Source organism: Danio rerio, chromosome 15 (assembly GCF_052040795.2).
Source record: "Danio rerio strain M-AB ecotype USA chromosome 15, GRCz13ab, whole genome shotgun sequence".
NCBI classification, from domain to species: domain Eukaryota; kingdom Metazoa; phylum Chordata; class Actinopteri; order Cypriniformes; family Danionidae; genus Danio; species Danio rerio.
In genome coordinates, this window is record NC_141035.1 from 14,419,923 (window position 1) to 14,445,009 (window position 25,087).

The 25,087-nt window shown below is 38.9% G+C and overlaps 2 protein-coding genes across 9 annotated transcripts in view; one reads left to right on the top strand and one right to left on the bottom strand.

The window, feature by feature from the left end:
• LOC110437892 (uncharacterized) overlaps window positions 1–3,692 on the top strand; it is an 86,792-nt gene extending 83,100 nt beyond the window's left edge. Inside the window, exon 5 of the transcript XR_015509111.1 lies at window positions 2,200–3,692. The gene's annotated coding sequence lies outside the window, so the exon portion shown is untranslated. The remainder of the gene's footprint in view (window positions 1–2,199) is intronic.
• The window catches only part of dscaml1 (Down syndrome cell adhesion molecule like 1), a 161,756-nt gene that overhangs the window by 44,214 nt on the left and 92,455 nt on the right, over window positions 1–25,087 (bottom strand). For 4 of the 8 annotated variants that reach the window (XM_087283738.1, XM_087283741.1, XM_087283740.1 and 1 more), the window contains exons 4-7: window positions 9,700–9,846; window positions 7,225–7,503; window positions 3,864–4,139; window positions 2,620–2,916 (exon numbers count right to left, since the gene is read on the bottom strand). In XM_087283738.1, coding sequence (XP_087139864.1) covers window positions 2,620–2,916; window positions 3,864–4,139; window positions 7,225–7,503; window positions 9,700–9,846 — 999 coding nt within the window. The remainder of the gene's footprint in view (window positions 1–2,619; window positions 2,917–3,863; window positions 4,140–7,224; window positions 7,504–9,699; window positions 9,847–25,087) is intronic. The other 4 variants (XM_087283745.1, XM_087283744.1, XM_087283743.1 and 1 more) reach the window with 1 other exon arrangement.

The following is a 25,087-nucleotide window of genomic DNA, read 5'->3' on the forward strand; positions in this document are numbered from 1 at the left end:
TTGAATAGTGTGTTGTAACATGTAATTGTTCCGCTCAGCTTGTAATCACGTATCTATTATAGATCAGTGCTTGTATCTCTCAGGTTAAATCTGTATGACCTATTTCACGTTTCGTGCCCCAAAACCATTTCCTTTACCGATTTAAATGTGTTTTGTGCTCGTGATGTCCTGCTGTTTGTTGCCACCATCAGCTGTTCCTTAAACGTGTGGCATGGTCAGTTTTCAAAATAGTTCAGATTTTATCACTGTGTGGATTAATACTGAATGTGTGTTGTTGTAATTACTTGGAGTTGTGGTTAAGAATAGAGGAATATGCTGATGTTTAACTACATTGCGCTGAATGCAGTCGACCAATCACAATAGACTGGGCCATTGGACCATTCATAGCAGATTAACCTCATGCAAAGAAGGGGTTTGGAAACAAATGAATGGCTGAACAAATCATATAGAAATCGTTGGGATTATTAGCTAAAAATAAATGCATAAGACAATGAACGTGTTTTTTGCCCTTGCACGGATATCAGCCTGTTGTTGGAGAACCCCAAAACCAAAATAGGACCTTTTGTAAGGCACAATAGGGGCTCTTTAACAGAAAAGGTTTATATTAAGCTTTGTGAAACCACTGAAACTGATCTTAACCAGGTGGCATTTGTTTGGTTTTGTCAAATGTTTGTTCAACTCATTTTGTGCAACAGGCCTTAGACCAGCATTTCAGCTTGGCCAGCTTCAAGCAAAACCTGTTTGAATAACGTATACACAAATGTTGTCTCACATTTTGATCTCTAGTCACATTAAATTATCATTAGTGAAACAAGGTGCTACAAATCGCTGTCACTGTGAATGCCCTTTAATGCAATTAGCAAATGCTTGCAACTTCTGGTTCATGCTACTAGCAAGACAAGTCAATCTGAAACATGAAATGTTTAGAAAATATTATATGTTTTTGGTTTCATTCTTTTTGAGAATAGAGGATACAGACTTTCCACAGGACTCTGCTCTTAGATCACACACGAGGATGGAGGGGTGTATGAACACATGGATGGTTGGACAATGAAGATTTGCATGGCCGATAACTGAACATTCAAAATGTAAAACAACAGAGACAAGGTGGATTGTGCAAAAATGAGGAATGAGAAGACGTACAGTAGAAGGACATTTTGCTTGCCTCAAAATGGAAGGTGGAACAGTTTATAAATCGTCGATGGGGCATATGGAGATTTTATGCACACAAATATTCTCATCCTCTCTAACAGCCCACTCCTCATCCTCATATCTCTCTCTTTCTCTGTTGCTCTCTCCCTTTCTCTCAGCTCAGCGTGTGTTGTGCTTTGAAGTCACCGCTCTGACAAGTCAACCCTGATGTATTATTCAAGAAGACTGTCGCACAGTATCCCTCTTCTCTCTTCTTCACAGTTATTCTCTGGCTGTCTTTCTATTTCTCTATTTTTCTTTTGTTCTCAAACATAATATATGAATGTATGAACTTAGATAAGGATCCAGACAGGAACTGAGCACTGCTATTGTGCTGCTCATAGGAAGAATGGGCCTGATTGCTCACTGGTGTCTGTGTTTGCTAAATATTGTTTTGCAAAACTATCATCCCAAGAATAAATGTGTGTGCGTAGGATGGATAGGATGTGTGTTAAAGTCACTGCTGTCAGTTTTCATGAGCATAATGCGGTCAGAGTGTGTAAGTCAGGCAGTGTTTTAAGACTAGATGAATGTGTCTATGAGCATTGGTATCATTCAGTGTGTATGTGCAGAACTGTGGCTCCCTGGCACAGGGTCTCATTCTCACTGCAATGATTGTTCTGGCATGTCTCCTTAAAGCAGACAGATATGTCATAACTGAACATTTCAGAGATAGAGAGAGAGGAAGAGAGGGTAAATTCAACAGGCCTGTCAACACGACTCAGTCTCACTCCTAGTCAGAGCCTTAGACGTTACACCCATGGACTTCACTGACCATCTCAAGCATTTTATGCGCAAAACTGTCCCAATCTGGCAAATCGAGTCTGATCAAATGGCTTAAAGCAACATCCGGCAATAGTTTGATTTTCTTTATCTTTTCTTTTCCTCTAATATAATCATCATTGCTACTTGTTTCAGCTGTTTTAACTTGTATTCTTTTTTGAAGTCTGCTTTCTTAGCTGACGTTTCTCTTTTCTCTTTGGCTTGATGGTGTCTCCCTACTGCCAGCTCTTCACTCTGTCCCAGAACAGCCAGGACACCACACGTGTGCCAGCCAGCCGGCGACATCGAGACTGAGACACCGTGTATGTGTGAAAGAGAGGAACAAAGACTCAGCAGATGGAGAGACAAACAGGAGAAGAGGAAAGATAACGAGAACACAAACAGATGATCTGACAGTGGAAAGAATGGCTTTCGAGATGAGAAAACACACAGGTGACAGCGCTGAGATGAACAAACAACATAAGACACTCCACCCACACACATACATCCCTCCCACCCCACCCACGCAGACACACATTGACACTTGAGTTGATCAGAAGCAATGATATCTGGGCTTGAGATGAGGCGGTGGAGTTCAGGGGTCAAGGGACAGGGAGGTGGTGGGTTGTAACCCTAAACGTCTGAGATTGAAAAGTAGACAGGCACCTCTTACGTTTATGCGCGCTTGGTACTCGGCGCTACCGGCCGAGTTGCGTGCGGCGCAGCGGTACACGCCCCCGTCGCGGATCTGGGGGTTGGTGACGTTGACATGTGAGACAGTGGAGCCGTCGGAGAGCGTGTACTGGCTGGCCCGGTGCGCCGAGTCCCGCGCTACCGGCTCATCATCCAGTGTCCAGGTGATGGTGGGTGGAGGGGCACCTTTGGCTGCACACATGAGAGAGAAGGGCTCGCCAGGGGCTACCACACGTTCACTGAAAGACGAGACAATCCTTGGGGTGCCATCTGACAAAAGAGGGGAGAGAAATAAAGACTAGGTTAGAATTGCTAAAAATCCACAGCTGAAATTCATGTGACGTGATTCAGTGTCACTAAGGTTATCTTATCTTGAAAGCATGACCTAACCAGATTTTCTGCCAAAATTTTTTTTACCATTCTAAAATATATTCTTTTAAAATATCTGGGTAAAAAACTAAAACATTTTGTTTCCCCTTTGAACACAATATATTTTATTTATTAAATATTTAAAATATTTTGGGACTTAAACATGCGATGCTAAATAATTCAAATGAATCATTGACTTCTGCTGTTTCCATTAGTTTCTAAAACACAGATTACTTTACAATTTAAAACAACATCTTTGGATATAATTTTCTGCTGGAGATACTGTGGTACCAAAAAACGTAAAAAAAAAAAAAAAAAAATTGAATACAATTTATTTTTTTAAATTTACGTAAAGCAGAAAATGTTTGCAGTTTTAAAACCTTGACTTTTCCACCAAACCTTGGTATACCTTTAAAACGGTTATTGTCTCATGCCTACTAGGAACTATGCTCTCATTCTAGTGTAAAAATCAAGGAACACGCAATTATGCTAAGCTAAAAGTATGATCCAAACCTGGAAATTATCTGAATGGATTACAAAAATTGTAAAACTAAAGTGTTTAATTCTAGGGCATTTGTCAAATGAGCCAATTTTAAAAAAAAATGTGTTTTGAGTTTAATTTTAATGGTTTGTGTATTTCACAGCATTAATAACAAAGAGCAAATTGTACCTGTTAATGGAAAACTGTTCTATTGTGTCCATAAAAATTTAGAACAAAGTGTGACCTGCTAAAAAAGATCATAGTAATCTAAATTTGGAACTTTGATGTCTAAACAAAACTACACTGCAGAGTTAGAATCAGAACCACAACCTTCAGTTCTATTCAAGTATCTACTAATTCCACTTACCCTCAAGCAGTATGATTGAGAAATCTTGTGCTGTTTGACCCTTGCGGGTGGCAAAACACTGATATGCCCCTGAGTGTCTTTTCTGGGCTGCCGTGATGAAGAGTGTCTCATTGTGGGCTCCCTGGATGGAGAAATGCTGGTCAGGCACAATGGGTTCTGTGTTGCGGAACCAGGAGACGGTAAAGTGAGGTGAGCCCTGAACGGCACAGGATAAAATCACTGTGCTGCTAATGCCGGTTTTTAGGTTCTTGGGAGATAATGTGACCCTCAGAGGCTCTGTGGAAAAAGACAAAAAAAGATGTTTGAGTCTCAGAGTGAAGTCTTGAGACACATTTACAGTTTTTGTTTAATAATTAGGATCATGTTTTTTTTCATAGATAGATAGATAAATAGATAGATAGATAGATAGATAGATAGATAGATAGATAGATAGATAGATAGATAGATAGATAGATAGATAGATAGATAGATAGATAGATAGATAGATAGATAGATAGATAGATAGATAGATAGATAGATAGATAGATAGATAGATAGATAGATAGAAAAAGAAAATGTCAGTGAACAATAAGGCAGCTGGTGTTATGTGCTGGAGGCCTGTGTGTGTGTTTGTGATGGTGTGTGTGTGTGTGTGTGTGTGTCTGGGCATGTGTGCTCGTGTGTGCCCTCCTCCCCTCCTGTCCTGTCAAAATCTGTGTGAGCACACCGGTGTGATGTGCCCACTGGCTAAAAGTCCAAATGTCCACCCCGCCGCCCCTCCCTCTATTTCCCTCTTCATTTCACATTAAGACTCCAGCCAATACCATCCACTGTCTAAGATCCCTTCTTATGCCTGCACAAACACACATAGATTTTTTTGTGGAGCAGGAGTCAAGAGTATAGAGGCCAGAATGGTCTCTCTGTCCTCTCACATTACTTTCTTTTTTAGTCAGCAAGAAGGTGGCAGAGGCCTACCAGTGTGCCAACATCTCTTAAACACAAATGGGCTACCTTTTTACTCCCTGTTATACTATATTCAATATCTCTTTATTTCTGTAATACAGTAGCACATGTAATCTAGAACATTAGATTGGTCTGAGCCTGGTGTCAGTTCTCATCCTAACCTGAATTCTTTCCTTTGGATTTGAGGACTTTTTACGATATAGACAATTCAACACTCTGTAAACTGAAGTGAACCCCAAAAGTGACTCAGATACAGATCTGGGTTTTAATGTCTCCTCCTCCAAATGGTTGGTACTCTTAGTCAAAACCTTGGGACATATATCTCCATCCCTTAAACTTAAAATCACACAGCACCTCATATTGACAGCAAAGAACAGATTTAATTTATCTATTTTTTTTTACTTTTACTAAAAAAGAAAAAAATGTTATATCACATGGTCTTAGGTACTCAGACCTTTTGCTGTGACACACATTTAACTCAGATACTGTTTTTTTTTTTCTTATGATCATCCTTTAGATGGTTCTACACCTTCATTTGAGTTCAGCTGTTTGATTATAATGATTGGACTTGATTAGGAAAGCCACAGACCTGTCCATATAAGACCTTACAGCTCGTTGTGCATATCAGAGCAAATGAGAATCATGAGGTCAAAGGAACTGCCTGAAGGGCTCAGAGAATTGTGGCAAAAAACTAAAAAATTTGCTGCACTTAAGATTCCTAAGACCACTGTGGCCTCCATAATTCTTAATTGGAAGACGTTTGGGACTACCAAAACCCTTTCTAGAGCTTGCGGTCTGGCCAAACGGAGCTATCGGGGATAAGAGCCTTGGTGACAGAGGTAAAGCAGAACCCAAAGATCCCTGTGGCTAAGCTCCATGTATGTAGTCAGGAGATGGGAGAAAGTTGTAAAAAGTCAACCATCACTGCAGCCCTTTACCAGTTAGAGCTTTATGGCAGAGTGGCCAGACAGAAGCCTCTCCTTAGTGCAAGACACAGTCTGTCTGTGATTCTCTGGTCTGATGAGACCAAGATGGAACTTTTTGGCCTTAATTCTAAGTAGTTTGTGTGGTGAAAACCGGGCACTGCTCATCACCAGTCCAATACATTCCTAACAGTGCTGGCAGCATCATGCTGTGGCTATGTTTTTCAGCTGCAGGGACAGGACAACTGGTTGCAATCGAGGGAAAGGTGAATGCGACCAAGGGATATCCTGGAAGAAAACCTTTTCCAAAATGTTCAGGACCTAAGACTGGGCTAAGGGTTTACCTTCCAACAAGACAATGACCCTAAGCACACGAAGTAGTGGCTTTGCAACAAATCTGTGAATGTTCTTGAATGGTCCTGCCAGAGCTCTGACATAAACACAATTGAGCATCTCTTGAGAGACCTAAAATGGCTTTCCAACAACGTTTGCTATCCAACCTGACATAACCATGCTATATTTTCTTTTTTAATAAATCTGCAAAAATGTCAACAATTCTGTGTTTTTCTGTCTGTATGAGGTGCTGTGTGTACATTGAGGAAAAAAAATTACTTAAATTGTTTTAGTAAACGGCTGCGGTATAACAAAAAGTGAAACATTTAACAGGCTCTGAATACTTTTTGTACCCAGTGTAGGTTCTTTGGAAGCAAGTTCAGAACAATATTTTTTAAGTTTATATCCAGGAACAACATCAACAACACAGGTCACAATTTTATTTATTTTTTAATCTGCTTTGAAAAATAAGAGGTAGCGATGACTAGTTGGCTTTGTCCTGGGTCTTTTGTTTATTTAGAACATTCAGGACAAACAACCAGCTGGTTAGTAGGGGCTCATCATATCCTTTCTTCTGGTTCACAAAAAAGGTGTTGAAGTCTCAACGAAAGTTCTATATGATTTGTAGGAATATTTTGTGTAGGATAAAAAAAAAAACATTAATCCAAGAAAAAGCACAAATTCTATGATCCCCAATCTTGGTCCTGAATGCCGAATGTCTTGTGGAGTTAAGCTCTTAGTTTGTTCAGTACACCTGCCCTCAGGGAATGAGTGTGGTGACCTCTGCCCTACTTAATTATTTGGGGAGCAAGAAATTGCTCCTTGATATCTTGTCTTACAAGGACACCCCAATCAAGAACACATAATGCTATCCCTGTTCTTAGGCTTGTAATAATGGGACTGAAATGCCAACCAAATCCTTGTGCTATACCCAGCCCTTAAATCTAAGTTTATATGAATTTTCTTTCAGAATCAACAAGAATGTCAATACAAGAACATTTCCCACTTAATTATTTGGCTCAAAACTCAAACTTGTCCTTTCTCATACGACAGTGTAATAGTGACATCTTTTGCCATATACTTCTGTCCTCCCACCAGTCCTTGTTCTTGTCCCAACCTCCTTTCTCTTTTGTGCACTTTATTTTATTTTTTTCTTTTCTCACCAATGACATTAAGGTGTCCTGTGACCTCTTTGGAGCCAAAGCTATTGGTGACTTCACAGATGTAGTTTCCAGAGTCCTCTAGGCGGAGGTCACTGATTGTTAGGCCAGTCAGTCGCCGTGTCCAGCGGGAATCTGCAGGAAGTGGCCTCCCATCTTTTAGCCAACGGATGGTGGGATTGGGGTAACCGGATGCAATGCAGGGCAACTCTATGCTGCGTCCCACTTGTACCTCTCCTGACTGGAAACTATCCATCACAGAAGGCGTGGACTCAGTGGGATCTAAGGACATAGAGAACACACTTAGAAAACGACTAAACAATTATAGCCAGCCATAACAAGTCTGGTCATTTACAAACATAATTCTTAACCCTTGTTTGGTGTTGGGGATGTTTTTATCCACTCTGTTGTGATTTTTGGGTCTATTTTTGTACCCCTACCCCTTCCTCTTGGCCCTTGAAATGTGTATAAGGGAAGGGCTTTAAAATTTACCACTAAGAAATAGGACAGGACTACAACACCTGCACACGTCATCATATGTCATCGCGATCTCATGGTTCGTTTGAGATCAGACAATCACGACTGCTGAAGTTATTCCAGTTGCATTATTTTTTGATATTTAGGCAACAATATAATGTTGTCATAATATAATATGAAAATAAGATCAAAACTGTACTGTGCAATACTGTGACCGCATTCATGAATATAAACACATAAAAACAGCATTAATATTATACCAGACACCGTAAAAACGTCATTCCCAACCACTAGACTTTTCTGACAGGGTATTCAGGTATCATCGAGTGACAGAATGTTGTGGGACTGCTATACAAGAGTTTTTATTATGGATTATAGATAGCGAAATGTAGTGGTTTTTATTTTAGATTTTTTTTTTTTTAAACCATGACAGTAAAACATGAATGCGGTTTTGAATGTTTTGAAACGTATGCTTGTTTGTTGTAAAAATTCTTAATAATAACGTAAAATACCAATTTCTGCATCTCCTGACTTCCTTGTACAGTCATGCTGTCATTGTAGATGGTGTATTCTGGGAAATTTTCTTACCCCTTGGGGTAGGCCTGAAAAATCTCCATTTAATCTAGTCCATCCCCTCATGCTGTGTTCACACCAGACTCGGAGTAAGTGATTTACATGTTAGGTCAATGCAAAGGCGTGAATAGACATCCTGCGGCTCGATGCATGCGAATGAGGCGGCGTGAATGACGTGATTCGCGTGAATGAAGCTGCACAAGTTGAGTGCTTTGCACAATTGATGTAACTGATGCTTAAATTTCTCACGTTTGAAAATTGGAACTTTAGCGGAGCTTTCTCTTGTGGGGCCGTGATTATGATGTAGTGCCTGTTGTTGGTGTCTTAGGGGAAAATAATCCTGCTGATACCGACAACAGTTCATCAAACTGGGCTCAGCTGAGTCAGAAGCACCGCTGAAAGCCTCTATCATCCAGGTACAGTTTCTGGAAAAGTTTATGAGCTCACAGATCTGAGTGCACCTCTAAAAGAATCTAGTAGACTCAGACATGGCTCCAAACATATCAACGCTGTTTTCAGCCTCTATTAAGCAAATTAACACAGCTATTCTCTCAATAAAATCCATGTTAGCCATTTAGCAACAAAGCTTGAGTCACCAGGCAGACAGAAGTCCTGTCCATCACGCGAATCCACGTCTATTGCTCAGTGAATTTGACGTGCGAATGAAATTATGAAACTCAAAATGTTCACGCATCTCTTTACACATGTATCCGCGCGTTCTGCATCTGGTGTGAACACAGCATTAGCCCTATGTCTTTAAGCTAAAGAGAATTGGGACACCTCTACCCCTTTATGTGAACACCCAAAACAAGTGGCAGGGGTAAAGGGGATGGGCTAGGGGTAGAAGGGGTGGAATAGGGATTAGGCCTTAATTTGGCCTCAACTTTCTCTGAGTTTCTGCAAATGCGATGATTTTTGATGATAAATCCTATTTTGACACATTTTTTAGAAAAAATGTCTGAAGTTTTTTACTATTTATTTTTTGTGCAAGTTTTACAACAGTAAATATTACACATTTTACCTTCCCAATAGAGAAAACCCCCAATAATCAAGAATTTATGATTATATAGTGTCATGGCTTCAGTCAATCAATGCAATCAATAAATGTAATTTATAATGGTAGTCAATGGTGCAAAAAACAGTCACAAATGATGAAAGGGTAGTAAATTTGAACAGTACATCAGGGTTTAACATAAAATAGCAAAATTGCCTCATTAATTGTAGAGGTCAGAGAAAAGACAAAAAATCATAGATCGACTTTATATATATATATATATATATATATATATATATATATATATATATATATATATATATATATATATATATATATATATATATATATATATATATATATATATATATATATATTTTGTTTTTTTTTTAAAGGAAGCACATGCAATAGAGTAACAAATGTAGCATGCTCACCCAGAACAGAAAGACGAGCCCCATTGCTCTGCCTTGTTTCTCCACTGTATTTGTGCTTGGTGATGCAGCGGTAGGTAGAGAGGGCATCCTCTTTCTGAACGTCAGATATGTAGAGGGCCCCATATGACGTCAGGAAAAACCTGTTACCTGAAGACAGAGAAGAGCTGATAAGGGGAAATGCCCTCAAAACAACTAGAAACACTAAATCCCTTACAAATCTTAATTTTTAACCACTTCAATTTCAGACAATTAAAGCAAACCACAGGTTACAATTCTCATGCAGAGATAGAAGAATAGAAGTAATCCATTTTCAAGTGATAAACAAAATGTTTTATTATTTGATGTGTATGTTATTGCATCAGTATTGCACTGTCATATTCAGTTCACACCAGTTAGGCCTGACTCCTCTCTGATTAATCTATAAATCCATGAAAGCATTTTTCTTTTTTTTTTTTTTTTCTCACCCAGTAGACCCAGAGAAAGTCCAGTGTTTCTCAACGTTGTATGAAGGCACACCAACAGTACACATTTTCAACCTCTACCTAATCAAACATACCTAAATCAATTCATCAGAACACAAGAAGAGACTCTAAAACCTAAATTTAATGGGTCAGATAAGGGAGAGATCCATAATATGTACTGTTGGTGTACTACCTCCACGAATAGGGTTGGGAAGTGTCATAGAGTGTAAAAGAAGTGTTTAACATATAGTGATACATGCCTAGCCACCATTTTTATACTTAAATCATTTAATGGAGATAATAAAATTATGGAAAGCACTGAGATTAAATACAGAAAATGCTTTATTGATTTTGTATCCAGAGAAATATAATCAAAAACATCTAAGACGACATATATAACTTGATTGAAACATAACCGAGAGGTCTCCAGAGCTATAAAAAAAGCAACCTCCAAGCAATAAAATGTGAGTGTGCAGAATGTAAAGGAAGAGTTAGTGTGTTCTACTAAACTGCATCACTGGACACGATAACAATGGCAAAGTATGTCAGTGTGTGAGAACAGTCAGTCAGTCTCTGTGTCCTAGTTTTTGCAGGCAGGCAGGACGCGTGGATTGGGCCAACCATACTGTTATGAAAAACAAAACACTCTAACTGGACTGGGGATGTAAAAATCTCAATATACACACAAGTCTGACATAAACACACTGTAAGAACAAACCAGGCCCCAATATTTATATCTATTTGACCATAGCTTCACTCTTTTTATTCATTATTTTGCAGCAGCGGCCGCTCTTCTTATTTATTTTCTCGCAGCCCCGTGAGCAAAATGCAGCCTGCAGGTTAACTAACGTTAATGATGATGTAATGTTAACTATCATCATTTGACCCCAAACAGCGAATTCGAGAATTCGAATAATTAATAATAATGTATAATACACCGGGTCAATGAAAATCAGATGATTCACTACATTAATAAATCTGACATAACTTGATCAGAAATCTAAAAAGGTGAGAAAAAGATTAAGACCAGTTGGTAAAAATGTTGCGTTACAACGCCGCCGACCCGTGTTCAAATCTCACCTGGAAAATTATTATAATTTTTTTTTTCATTTTTATTGTTAAGACATATAATACTGTTAGGGCTTTTGAACATTTGAATTTCTAAAGCAGCTGTTTTCTTGAAAAAGATGGATAGTGTCATTAGAAACTGAATTGGAAATTACCTTATTTTAATATAGTCAGTAGTGAACTGAGGTGGGCCGGTCTGGCTTGAAACTTCAGGGGCCTCATGTATCACCGCTGCGTACGCACAAAAACTTTGCGTACGCCAGGTTTCACGCTCAGAATCGCTCACGTTTGGATTTACTAACGATGAACTGAACGTGGGAATGTGCGCAGCTCCACAGCAGCTTTATGGCTGGCGTACGCACATTTTTTGTGCGTATCTGTTTTTTTTCCATTGGCGACTCCTAAAGGCAGTTGTGTTAAATTCCTCTCTACAAAGTGTCTGAGCCGTGCAATGGCATCTGTATGAGACGGGTTCATCTAGCAGGTATATAAGGTTTTCATACCATACATTTGACCAGCCAAGCATTAAAGCACAATTTGCAGCGGTCTCCTGTTTTCCCAATGTAATCTGAGCTATCTACTGCACGCACATTGCTATAAAGACACTATCTGAAGATGAATTTGCATGAGTGAATCAGAAACATTTCCATTCAATAAATGTGCAAATAAAATATGATGCACAAACGTATTAATGATTCCTACTCGTCTTTCTCGTGATAAATAGTTGGCAAAATCTGATATGTAGCGGGGGGAAAAAGAAGAAAGAGATCATCAGATGCTGGATTCGAACCGAGTTCATGCTCGAACGTGTCAAAACATGATGACATGCGTGATGCGTCTTATGAGCTGCACCACTGAGACTGTTAAGGGTGCTTCAACATTTTACACCTATAAACTATACTATTTCCTTTTTTGATTCACTCAGTGCGATGTTCAGACCCAACTGTGTTAACCGCATCAGCTAAACTCTCCCACTCTATTTTTTTTCTTTTGTTGTTAATTCCGGAGAACAAACTTGCAAATAACACCGCTTTCCTCTGGTCTACCTCCGAAAGCAGCACATTCAATTCGCATTCTGTTCAAAGTTTCTCTTCTTGCTTGCTTTTGCCATTGCTTTTTCGTTGGGTTTTGCCAAAGTAGAGTCATTAGCATATTCATAGGGGGGAGGAGGCAGGGAGGGGTTTTGTGCTTGTGCATGTTGCGCTCAGTTTCATGTTCATTTGGATGTACAAATGAATATGCATGAGATTCGGCGTACGCAGTGTTTCATACATCTGAATTTTTTTCTGCGTACGCACATTTACAGCTTTGTGCGTACGCAATGTTTTAGTATGATTTCCACGCAAGTCTTCGTACATGAGGCCCCAGGTCTGAAAATGAATCCCACTTCGGCCCTGGAACAAACTGTTAAGTATAGGTCAACATCTGGAGTTTGATTCTGCACTGTGACTCATTAAAAATTTGGAGATGTTTTTACATTAATGCTCATGGATCATTAGTTGACTATTTGCCATGTGTCTTGTTTATCCCTCTATATTAGGATACAATTGTGCATTCAAAACTCACTCAACAAGACACATCGTTCTCATAGAAAGCAGGGTTACCCTGTGGGGTGTGTGTATGTGTGTAGATGTGTGTGTGAAAGATGGCGATCGATGCATTTTATGGCTCGAGAGCTTCATCCAACGCAGATTTATGAAAGCGGAGAGGACAGGCTTGACTCGGCAGCCCACACACACACTCCATCACTATAACAAGCAGCTCACTCACACGCACACACACACAAGGATAGTAGCTAAAGAAAAGACAATAGCTGAAAACAAAGATGAATTCAGTGTGCATCTGTGTGAATGTCATGGCCATGTGATAAGTCAATGGAATGAAGTATGTCAGCACCGAGTTGGGTGTGTGTACGGGTGTGTGATTATTTGCGTCACAAAAATTTCTTGCTGAATGAATATTCGTGCAACAGCTAAGCACAAGCATGTGTGTTTAAGTGAGTGTGTGTAGACGTAACACAGTGTCTGTGTGAGTATTGTTGTCACGCTGAGTGCTAGGCCCAGCAAACTGTAATTTAAGAGTCGGCCCTCGCGCTCCAACCTGCATATTAAGCCTTACAGGATAATATGCACTTGGTGACTTTAACCCCCTACAACATCAGCGCAACGCTGTCACAACATTTCACCCGGAGCGAGAGACCAGGGAGGGAGAGAGCGAGAGAAAGCAAGGTAGTCAGTGAGCAGTTTTGGTTTAATCACAGTCACTTGGATCTATTTCATTGTGAAGGCCGGTAAGTTAAATATCAGCAACCAGGGAGACAAGGTCTCTCTTTTTATTTTCCCCTCCACAATTTTTCCTCTGCTGCTGTATAATGATGTACAAAAAAAGTGAAATAATAAATGGGTAGTTCACCAAACAAATGAAATTTCTAAATAATTGACCAATGTTGTGTAAAATTAGCTTCTACTGACGAACACTGAAAAAATGTAAATAAATAACAAAAAAAGTATATATATATATATATATATATATATATATATATATATATATATATATATATATATATATATATATATATACATACACACACACACACACACACACACACACACACACACATATTCTGGTCTATTTTTAATTCGCCCAATAAACATGCCAACATGCCACATTTCATATCTTCAGAAGTAAACCATATTGATGAATTGATAGATTTTATGCTTCTATTTTGTTAATTTTCATAAAATCTGCTTGCCATTAACAGATAGTTAGTGAAACTTCATGCATATCAGTAAAATGCATTTTAAAAAGTTTTCGATTTTTACAAAATGACTGCTAAAAATAGTTGTGTTTTTCAGTTTTTAGGCTTTTCTCAGTTGTTAAACTGTGTGCAAGTTGAATGACATTTAAAATAAGGTTAACAAACTATTTAAGAGAGGAGCATGTGAAATGATCGATTGTGGATGGTCTCTCCTCTGTAATCAGCAATCATCCAATCAGTTTGATCTAAGCCTACAAAAATAGACAAATTTCACCCTACTGTCTTATCTCCGTTTTGGAAGAATCCCCTCTTTCACCTCATCTCCTCTGTTTTTCCTTTTACCAGGGTGAGCTCTTGCTAGGTGATCTCGGACTCCACTTATATGCTTATTGACCCTGGGTTCAACCATCCCAGAGCTCAAGGACAGCATGCCAAACCTGCCAATAGTGTCAAGCAATATCTAAGTTTAAACTCTTGAAACGTAGAGCAAATATTTTCAGGCAGCAACATTCTGAATTTCTCCCATGTTTTTCCACTAGTATAACCCCTTTTTAGTTGTTTAATATATTTATATGAATAAATTAATATTAATTAATATTTATATACGGTTGCGTAGTGGATAGCACAATAGCCTCTCAGCAAGAAGGTGGCTGGTTCTAGCCCCGCCTGTGTCAGTTGGCATCTCTTTGTGGAGTTTGCATGTTCTCTCCGTGTTCATATGGGTTTTCTCCGGGCGCTCCGGTTTTCCCCATAGTCCAAAGACAAGCCCTATAGGTGAACTGAATAGACTAAAATGGCTGTAGTTTATGTGTGTGAATGTATGGGTGATTCCCAGTGTTGGGTTGTGGCTGGAAGGGTGGTTCTTTCTGATGTGGTGACCTCTGATTAGTAAAGGAACAAAGCCGAAAAGAAAATGAATGAATGAATGAAAGTTGTAATGAAATTGTGAGCCATATTGCAAGCCATATTCAAACCCCCACTTTCCACTTGAGCACCACAGATTCTCTTTTGACTAAGCTAACAATCCAGCATGAATCCATTACTTTACTTGTTTACTTGTTACCAGTGTAAGCCTTAGGAAACACTCTCATACCTGTTGGTGTGTATGTGTGACTGTACACAAGACATTTGACTTCACAGAAGAAGTGACCCACTGGGTGTACAGATTTACAAATGGAGATTGATGGAATATAAAAGAGACAGACAGAGCTATCCACATAGTCCCACGTCTCTTTGCGATCAGTTCTGTTTGGGAGTGTAGATCAATTCTTGTCTAGTCTTCCTTCGCCTTGAGGTGAGTGTATGTGTGAGTGCAGGCAGGATTAGAGGGGGGCATGTAAGGTCTGTCTAAAACAAGGGCTCGAGTGTACCACACACATACACAGTTCTGTGGTTGTGCTGGAGTGTGTAGCGTGGGCAGCCTGGGGCATCATGTCAGACCGAGAGAAGAAAAAAAAATGTGGAATTGGATTTATGTGTGGAGCATGGCAACCTTCCAGTTACATCTCACTCTACACAGACTCCCAAAGGCCAGAGAAACACACTCACACACATATAAAGAGAAAAGAGGTTTATATACATGCTTGGGAATGTGTGTTTTTTGTTACAGGATGTCAGGAGGGCAGGCAAACGCTCTCGCTCTCTCAGCACAGGACTGTGTGTGCAGCTGGGAAAGATCTGGTCTAAAAATAAAAACCCACCGGAAGTAAAGGCGCCATTTTCCTGCCATCGTTTTCAAGGTAAAAAGAAACAGAGTAAGAGATATGAATAGTAATGCGAAACACAATATTGTGGAAGATCAAAACATCAAAAATTGTCACACGAATGCCAGGGGACCCTGAGGAAGTGGCGGAGAATGACAGAACTACAGCAGAAGAGAAAAGAAAAAGAAGACGCTCACGAGATGAGAGAAAAGAAATACCGAAATATCACAAATAATAAAAAAACGAAACAGAGAGACAGTTGGAAGGAGAATGTGCGATGACAGAACGATATACATGAAGATGGAGGGAGATAGAAACAAAAAGAGAGGGTGTGGGCTGAAGCTGTTGTTGAATTTGCTCTAGGAGCTCCCATGCAAATGATGGCGCCGCTGCAATGCTAACGAGGACCGGGTTTCAAACTGTTCGGCCCATTACTTATTAATGCTCTGCGTCTCTTCCCCCTCCCTTTTTCCCTCTTTCCCTCTCTCGCTCCACTTTTCCCTCTCTCTCTTGCTGTTGCTAGGGCCCCTGCGCTCACGTGATGTGGGTTAGGGGGCGCTGCGGTGGCATGTGCAAAAACGAAGCGAGAGAAGGAGGGAGGGATGATAGGAAGGCTGGCAAGGAGGGGTGTAAACGGAGGGGATGCTAACGCTCGTTTGTTCGTTAAGCCACAAACGGGCTACCAGGGCATGCACGAAGAGCCTGGCACACGGAGAGACAGGCCAGCCTGGGCTCTGATTGGCTGTAAGGGGGTCTCAACAACATTTCGATGTGGAATGCAGTTAACGAAAGAGAACTGACAAAATCGAGAATAGCTAAGAGAACAAGACGGGATCAAAGGTAAAAACAATGTCACCAAGTGAAGGAAGATACTAAGTGAAGGGATGACGATGAAGGGGTGTTGAGGAAAAAGGCTCTATGTTAATTCTTTTTTTCATGCCCAAACACATGCCTAAACTGCTGGTTTTGTAAGAATGCTTCAAATGAATTTACCTTTATGCAATATGACATATCCAGATATGATTCTACGGTTCCTGCAGTCACCATAACTTGTATTACAACAAATCACTCTTTGCACGCCTGGCAGACCCTTATGCTGGATGTATGTAGAGTAATTACTCAGCAAAGAAGTTTAGTTACAAAAATTAACTGGGTTAAACCATGGTACATGTCTGGTCCTCTGTGTTGATTGGTCAAACATATTTACGAAACAACTGCTTAACAGATACTAGTGTGTGAACGGCACCCCCTACCATGTCTTTGACAAGTCCAGGTAAATAGTCCAATGCCCAGTTCCAATTCCCAATTGAAACAGTGTGTGAAGGGGAAGAGCTTCAAAATGTACCCCTAAGAAATGGGACACTACTATAACACCTGCACACGTCATCATATGTCATCACGATCTCTTGCTTCATATGAGGTCGACGATCATGACTGCTGTAGTTTTTTCAGTGTTTTTTTTTGTTTTTCTTTTTTTTGGGGGGGGGGGTGGTATTTATCTTCAGGAAATCACTGAAGGCATACATCATGTTATTATAACAATATAATGTGGCAATAAGATCAAAACTATACTGTGCATTTGCACTATGGCCATATTCATCTATGTAAACACACGAAAACAACATTACCATAACAAGTGTCATTATCAGATGTGAAAGTATGTTGTGGGACTTGCTATACATGACGGTAAAGCATGAACGCTGTTATGAATGTATTAACACATGATTATTTGTTGTAAAAATGCATAATCAAAAAAAAAATGTGCAGCAATGCTGCAGTTTTAGGTGGTGTATTCTGAGAAATTGGTTTCGAGATTGGTTTGAAAAATCTCTGTTTTGTGAGCTATCTAGCCCTTCCCCTTAGCTCTACGCCATCAAGCTAAAGATAATTGGGACACCCCTACCCCTTCATGTGAACGCGTAAAATGAGGGGTAAGGGTAAGGACCAAGGGATGGAATTGGGATTGGGCCTAAATGTTTTGCAAAATGACATGAAGAAACAACAATAGTGCCTGCTAGATACAGTGTTAAAGGACAACTTAGTTTGCATTTCAGAATACTCTATACACTTTAGTGCAGGGGCCATCACTTTGATCTTTGAAATTTAAATATTATATTAAAACGTAATAAAGCCCAGCTGGCATAACTACTCAAGATATAATATTACAGACTGTTGAGTTACTGTAGATCATGGATGGAAGCAAAAACGTGGATGCTGAGAATCAGAGTTGAGAATCCCTGCTTAAGCTGAATTATGGTACTTTTTCAAATAAATATTTGTGCACTTTGTTTTTTTTTTATTTCGTAGTCGTTTGGTCTAGGGAGTAAGACACTAGATGTGTGCAATGTTGTTATTATAGTTATGAGCTGCATATGCTCTACTGCATACCAATGCTCTTTAGCTCTTATTATATTTATACACTGTGCTATCTTGTACTTTACTGATATAGGCCTTGCAGGTACATTTGGATAAGGAAGCCAAATTCTTCAAACAATGCACCGCATATTTCTTGTGCCTGGCCCTGCATCTACTCCTCTCCACTTTCCTGCTGTCACTCTTCCCTTCCCACCCACTCTTGTCCAACTTCAGCCTGTGTTCTCTACTTGTGCTGGCTCCCGCTGTTCTCTTCGTCTCCATACTGCAACCTTTTGGCTCGCTCTTCTCAACCTCAATCACAACTGTGTGGGAAATCTACAGTATATGGCCATGCTTACTCAGCAGTAGTTAATAAACCTTAAATGTGCTGTATGTAAGTTTTTCACCCTTCCAAAGCATACAAACACCACAATATGTTTGGAAATATTCAAAAAAACATGCTTGAACATACCTGTTTATCTGAATAGTAATGCCAAAGCTGGTTATTCTACTTTGTAGAAAAATGTATATTCCATGTCAGAATGTTTGTTTTTGCTTTGGTCTTTGTAACTCCACCCACTGGCAGTTTAACCAATTATATTTTGGCACCCTGGGTTGCCTTGATGGAAATTACTGCATATTTTATTGTAGTCCTAAAGGCTGCCCTAATATATGCCTTGTTGAACTTGAGTGGTAGATGCATTTGAGGCAAATTCCAGGCTCTTGCTGCAAAAGCTTTGCATATTCCTATTCCATATGTATATTTTCTCTTTGCATTGACTTTGTATATAATGTACTGGAGCATACATTCATTCGTTTTACTTTGGCTTTACTCATCAGGTCCCTTTACTCATTAGGGGTCACCAACTTGAACTGTCAATTTGTGTAAGCATATGTTTTACACAGTGGATGCCCTTCCAGCCACAGCACAGTACTGGGAAACATCCACACACACTCATTCAGACACATGCACTATGACCAATTTACTTCATTGGAGCACCCGGAGAAACCCGGAGAAAACCCACACGAACACGGGGAGAACATGCAAACTTCACACAGAAATGCCAAGCGATCATTTGGGACTCGAACCAGCGACCTTTATGCCACTGTGTCATCTCTTACTGGAGCATACTTAATTCTGCAATTGTTGTGAACACAGCACAAATTTCACTCCTGTTGGTGTCATCAATCTGGCAACCTACATCATCGCCGTGTAAAAAAATACAGCAAAGAAAAAAAAAAAAAAAGATTTTGGCTTGCAATGCGTAGGTCAAATCAACAGTACGTACTGCACCCTTAACAGACTTTTGTTTACCCTCACAGTTCAAGTACAGAATAAGTGTGGACTACTAGCTGACTTTAATGACATAGAGTTGAAACAGTACTTGAATCTTGTAATTTGCATGCTTACTTTTTTGTCTTTATGTACTTTACAAGGTGAAGATAAAAGCTCTGAAGGTTTTATATCCAGTCACTGTTATATCCACGAGAACTGCTCTCAACAGTTTTGATAACTATGCTCTGAATTAATACTTCCCTGTTTTATGGACATTATGTATATATAACATAGTCATAGACACAGTTGTACTGTTTGAACAGAATGTTTTGAGACTCAAATGCAGTCATCAAAAACACTGCAGTGTGTGAGCCTCTCTTTTGAAAACGCTTTCTATCTAACACTAAGCCATCTAAGATAAGGGAATATCTTGAGACATTCCCTATCCTGATAGTGTGTATTCATGCAAATCTGTGTGAGGGGCCAGTGGCAACTCAGAATGCATTCTTTGAAAACAGTCATGCAAGGCCACACACTGTTTCACAAGGGTAATAAATATGTTTGTGGCAGTTTTAGGGTTGGTGACTTGAGCACTACTGTGAGCCACAGTGGAATATGCCCTATTAGTCCTTCTCAAAGAAGTCAGCTGAAATATCTGTCTGAATTATTGTAATGATTATATTAAAACACTTGACCCAATTGATTTAACGTGAAACACAACAAAGCCTTACTAGATTACATAAAATTCTAAGAGTTTTGAATTCGCTTTCTGAGAATGAGAAAGGTCAGAATGCCAGAGCCAGAGCCAGCTGTCCCCTGTGTAATCCACGCATGCATGTTAGTATTCATCCAAGTGCCTGCTCCGTCCTGGTTCGCCCTAATGACAGGACACAGGGGGCAGGCATAAAACATTGCTGAGTGTGGAGAGTTCAACTATAAACATGTGCTTGTCTGGCCACAACATGTGTGTGTGTGTGTGTGTGTGTGTGGTTATATGATCAAAATTCTGCCATCATTGCATTGTCAAGGTCAGAGCAGAGTCACCCCGATAAACGTAATTTGCTTTTGATCTCAATGCTCTTCCCACGTACATAATTATACATGCATATACACAAGCCACTTAGGAAAAAGTGTGCATACAATTGGCTGGGGGTGGGGCTACTTTTTTACTTTTACTTTTTTTTACTTTAGATTGACAAGTTGTGTGAAGACTGTGCTTATAACAGAGGTCTATAACCTCTGGTGAGCTGCCATCTTGCAGCCAAACAGACCTCCAGATAATTTAAGGGTTCAGGGTTACTTAATAATTATTGGCAAGTGTGGTAGAGCAGGGTTGGAACTCAAGTCTATGTGACAGTAGCTCTCCTGGTGAAGAATTCAGCACCATGGACAACACCACGATTTCAGAACTGCTATAAGATAATCTAACACAGGGTTTCCTCCAGTTCAGCACATTGGACAGCAGCAGACCCATGCAGCTGTCCACTCTTTTGCATAGAAACAATGGAATGTAGGTCTGTCACCAAATCCCAACCTTACTATGCCACATCATGTTACACCAAGCCATGGAGATGCTCTTAGGGTCACCGTGGATATGCACAGAGCAAATTAAATAGTAATGTGACATATGGTACATGGCCGCAAAACCCAGCCCAGCAACAGTGACACAAACACTCATCTATTGCAGAGGACAAAACAACAACCTGCTTAGCCAAACAGAAAGAGGAAGGATGGACATGGAGACAAGATCTGTTTGGTTATATATTGTTTATTCTATATATCTGTTTGTCTATATATCTGTCTGTCTGTGCATATTAATTATTTGTAGGCACAGACAATTACCACATTGCAGTGGCCACAACACATACTGTAATTAACATCTGCCTGCAGTATGGCGTATGTGTGTGCGTAAGAGAGTCGAGGAAGTAATTAAGATTGAACTGTAATAAAACACCCATCCAGCTAAATCTTAGACCTTGCTGAATGCTGTATTAAGTGAACTATCTGACTAGGGCATGAATGGGAATGAACAGAGTTCCGGTGAAATCAATATCGCCCTCTCTCTCACTCTCTTCTGCTCCACCTCTCACCGCCACCATTATTTCTTTTCTTTTCCCTTCTCTTGGCCGCCAACGAATTAATCAGCGGCTGACAATAGGACATCTACACTCTCCGACAATAGCCACTCATTCCTTCATTGCCCCCCCTCTTTCACTATCTACGCTTATGAATGATACCTCTCCTTCATTTCAGCTTTATTCACATTCAAAGCGAAGAGTACAGGCAGCCTGAAGTGTCTTGTAATAATAGAAGCACAGTTTGATAAAAGACGCCTGACACCTCGCAGCCTCCCAGTGACAATGCAAACGTTGTGTCTGAGATGCTGATGTGAGGTGGGGAGGATGTTTGTCATATCTGAAAGCCAGCTCTTGTAGCAATTACCGGTCCCCACCTCTCTATGAGGTTGGAGGTCATAACTGTGTTGGGGTTCCAGGAAAAACTTATAAAAAAACTTATAAAAATTATAAAAACTTATGAAAAACTATATATATATATATATATATATATATATATATATATATATATATCACACCTGGACAATGCATGCAACTCCATTCTCTACACAAGAGGTGCCTTGATGCTCCCATACAGTTGAAGTCATAATTATTAGCCCCCCTTTGATTTTTTTTTTTATTTTTTTTTAAATATTTCCCAAATTATGTTTAACAGATCAAGGAAATTTTCACAGTATGTCTGATAATAATTCTGATCTATAAGTCTATAGATCAAACCATTGTACATATGTATATATATATATATATATATATATATATATATATATATATATATATATATATATATATATATATATATATATATATATATATCACACCTGGACAATGCATGTGACTATATATATATATATATATATATATATATATATATATATATATATATATATATATATATATATATATATATATATATGGCAGCATCAAGGCACCTCTTGTGTGTGTGTGTGTGTATATGTGTATATATATATTATTATTATATATATATTTTTTTTTTTAAATAAAATTTTTGTTAATAAAATTGATGATTCTGTGGAGTCTCATGTGTGAAATTTGATCTTCAGGCCTTATTTTCTATTGGATTCAGGTCAAGTGATTGGCTGGAACAAACCAACTGAGAGTTTTGCTTGATTGTGTTTGGGTTCAATGTCTTGTAGACATGTCTACTCTGATTTTATTTTTATCATCCTGGTAATATAGTTGCTGGGACTAGATCAGCTAATATTACAATGACAAGAAGCAGGGGTGTTGATTAACTACCGAGAGCTTTCAGCTGCTGTTTGTACTTTTCATGCATTTTTTACATTCCGTCATGTGTTCATTGCTTTTTCTCCATGTCATTCCAATTTTTTACATATAACTTGATTTAACGTGGTTTTTTTTTTTTGTATGTGTGGATTACTTTGGTTGTTACTGACCTTTGGTGAAAATGTCAAGTCAACAACACGTTTAGAGATTTGCTTTCGGGAAAAGGTGACTTGTTCAATATTTTTTTTTTACCTGCTGTATCTGGTAGTGTTTTTAAAGGGAAAACTCAAGAAATTAAAAAAAAAGAACTGTTGTTGCACAACTGAATCCACATTTTGTGTAGGTTATTTAGGATTGCAAAATTGTTTATTTTTAAGAGAGCATTTCATTTACGTTTTAACTTAATTTTTAACAGTTTCAGAGATCTTTGGGCCATCTTCTTATTTTCTCCTTCAAAACTCTCCTCATTTCCCAGTCTCCCACTCTTTGACCCCTTGCTTTACTACTTTATATCTTCCACCACTCCCTTCCTACATTCCCTCTATCTCTCGCTCTCCCTCTTTCGCCTTCTCTCTTTCTGTGCAGTGGTTGGAGGAGAGTGGGTTTGTGGAGGACTAATATGCTCATTAAAAAGGCATGCTTCACCGTCAAATGCCAGCTGCCGCTCTTTTTCCCTCCTCGATCTATCCCTCTATCCCTCCATTTCCTACAATGGGAAATTGTGATACACATGTTCAGCCTCAACCACTGCTTCTGTGGCAGTTCTGTGAGCAAAAATGCTCTGTTGGTGTCAGAGGTCAGGGGAGGGTGATTAGGCTGGTTTGAGCGAATGGAAAGGCAACAGAAACTCTAATAACCAATCTCTGAAGTAGAGTATCTCTGAATACACAACATGTTCAACCTTGAATTAGATGGGCTACAGCAAAAGTGCTGCCGCTGACAGCTAAAAAGAAAACTGAGGCTTTAATCGAACAAACTTCTCAATATTGGACAGTAGAAGATTGAAAAATGTTGCCTTGTCCAGTAAGTCTGGGTATCTGCTGTGACATTTGAAAGTTAGGCTCGAAATATGGTGTCAGAAAACTTGCTGAGCTTTTAATTCTGTGTTAAATTGTAAGAATTTTGAAATCTTCGAATCACTTCTTTTTTTATTTTCCTATTACAAGATTAAAATCTAACGTCTTTCAATGTATATAAAATAAATACTTAAATACAGCTGTGGATAGTTTTATTGTAAGTCTTGACTGAAAGTGCACCTTTGCTGTATGTTTTTAATAAATTATTGTAGAATTTTTGTCTTTGATTCGATGTAGTTATGCTGAAAAGGACTTAAGTCAATGGCAGTTGTATTAATTGTGCTGTAGAAATAAAATGTGTATCATATTGTATTGTGTTTACCCTGAATGCTTGGATACATCTTGCATGTGCAGTTCAGATTAATGTTAGTTTAATTGTGTGAGAGACCGTATAGTACCAATGAGCATTGTTGCTGACCATTTCCATCTGAGAAAAGCCAGAGAGAACCCGGTGGTACAACCCTACATGCAGGAAGGATATATTTTTTGCCAGTTCCGTCTATCTCTCTCTTTCTGCTAGTCCTGGTTAAAACTTCTCCCACACTCAGGAGCATAATTAGAATGGCCATAAATATTCAAGGGGTTGAATGTTAAAGTAGGAAGCAAAAAGGAGAGGAAAGACGAACACGAGATGTCTTAATGGGAAGATGTATAAAATGAAGAGAAAGAGAGGAGAAAGTGACACCTTAAAATAAATGATTCTCCATAGGTTGTTCTTTCATAAGCTAGGTGGTTTTGATTTTCTAGTGCATTATACAGTTTTTTAGCATTCGCGTCAAGTAACACAATCAGTGATAAAAACAAAATGAAGCTAATCCAAGTGGTCTATAGTGTGACAGTACTGTCAAAATTTAACTCTAGGTGGCTCAGTGTTGATTTATTGTATTCAAAAACTATGATGTTTATTCATTATGAAAAAAGCTAATGGTAAAGTAAGAACTAGCTATACTTAAGACAATTATGTTGTTATTTATTGCTGAGTATATTTAGTTTGATAAAGTTTATTTGGTGCAGGAAGCCACATTTCATTGATTTATTTTTATTTAATTTCTTTTGCAAAGCTTGCAAAGAGTAGATAAGATATATTACCAGTTTTCCTGTTCCATAATTCTGTCTAATTTCAAGTCATACTCTAGTCATTTCTAGTTACTCTTTGTATCAGTTATTGTTCACCTGTTATTTGTTTCGTATATTAGTGTATTTGTGTAGATTTCTAGTAATTGAATTTCTAGTCGTTTCTAGTTACGTATTGTGCCAGTGATTATGTTCACCTGTCTCTTGTTTGTTTTGTTCATTAGTTACTTTGTGTATACAGTATGTCTAGTCATTTAATTTCTAGTCATTTTTAATTACTTGTAGTTTTAGTGAGTG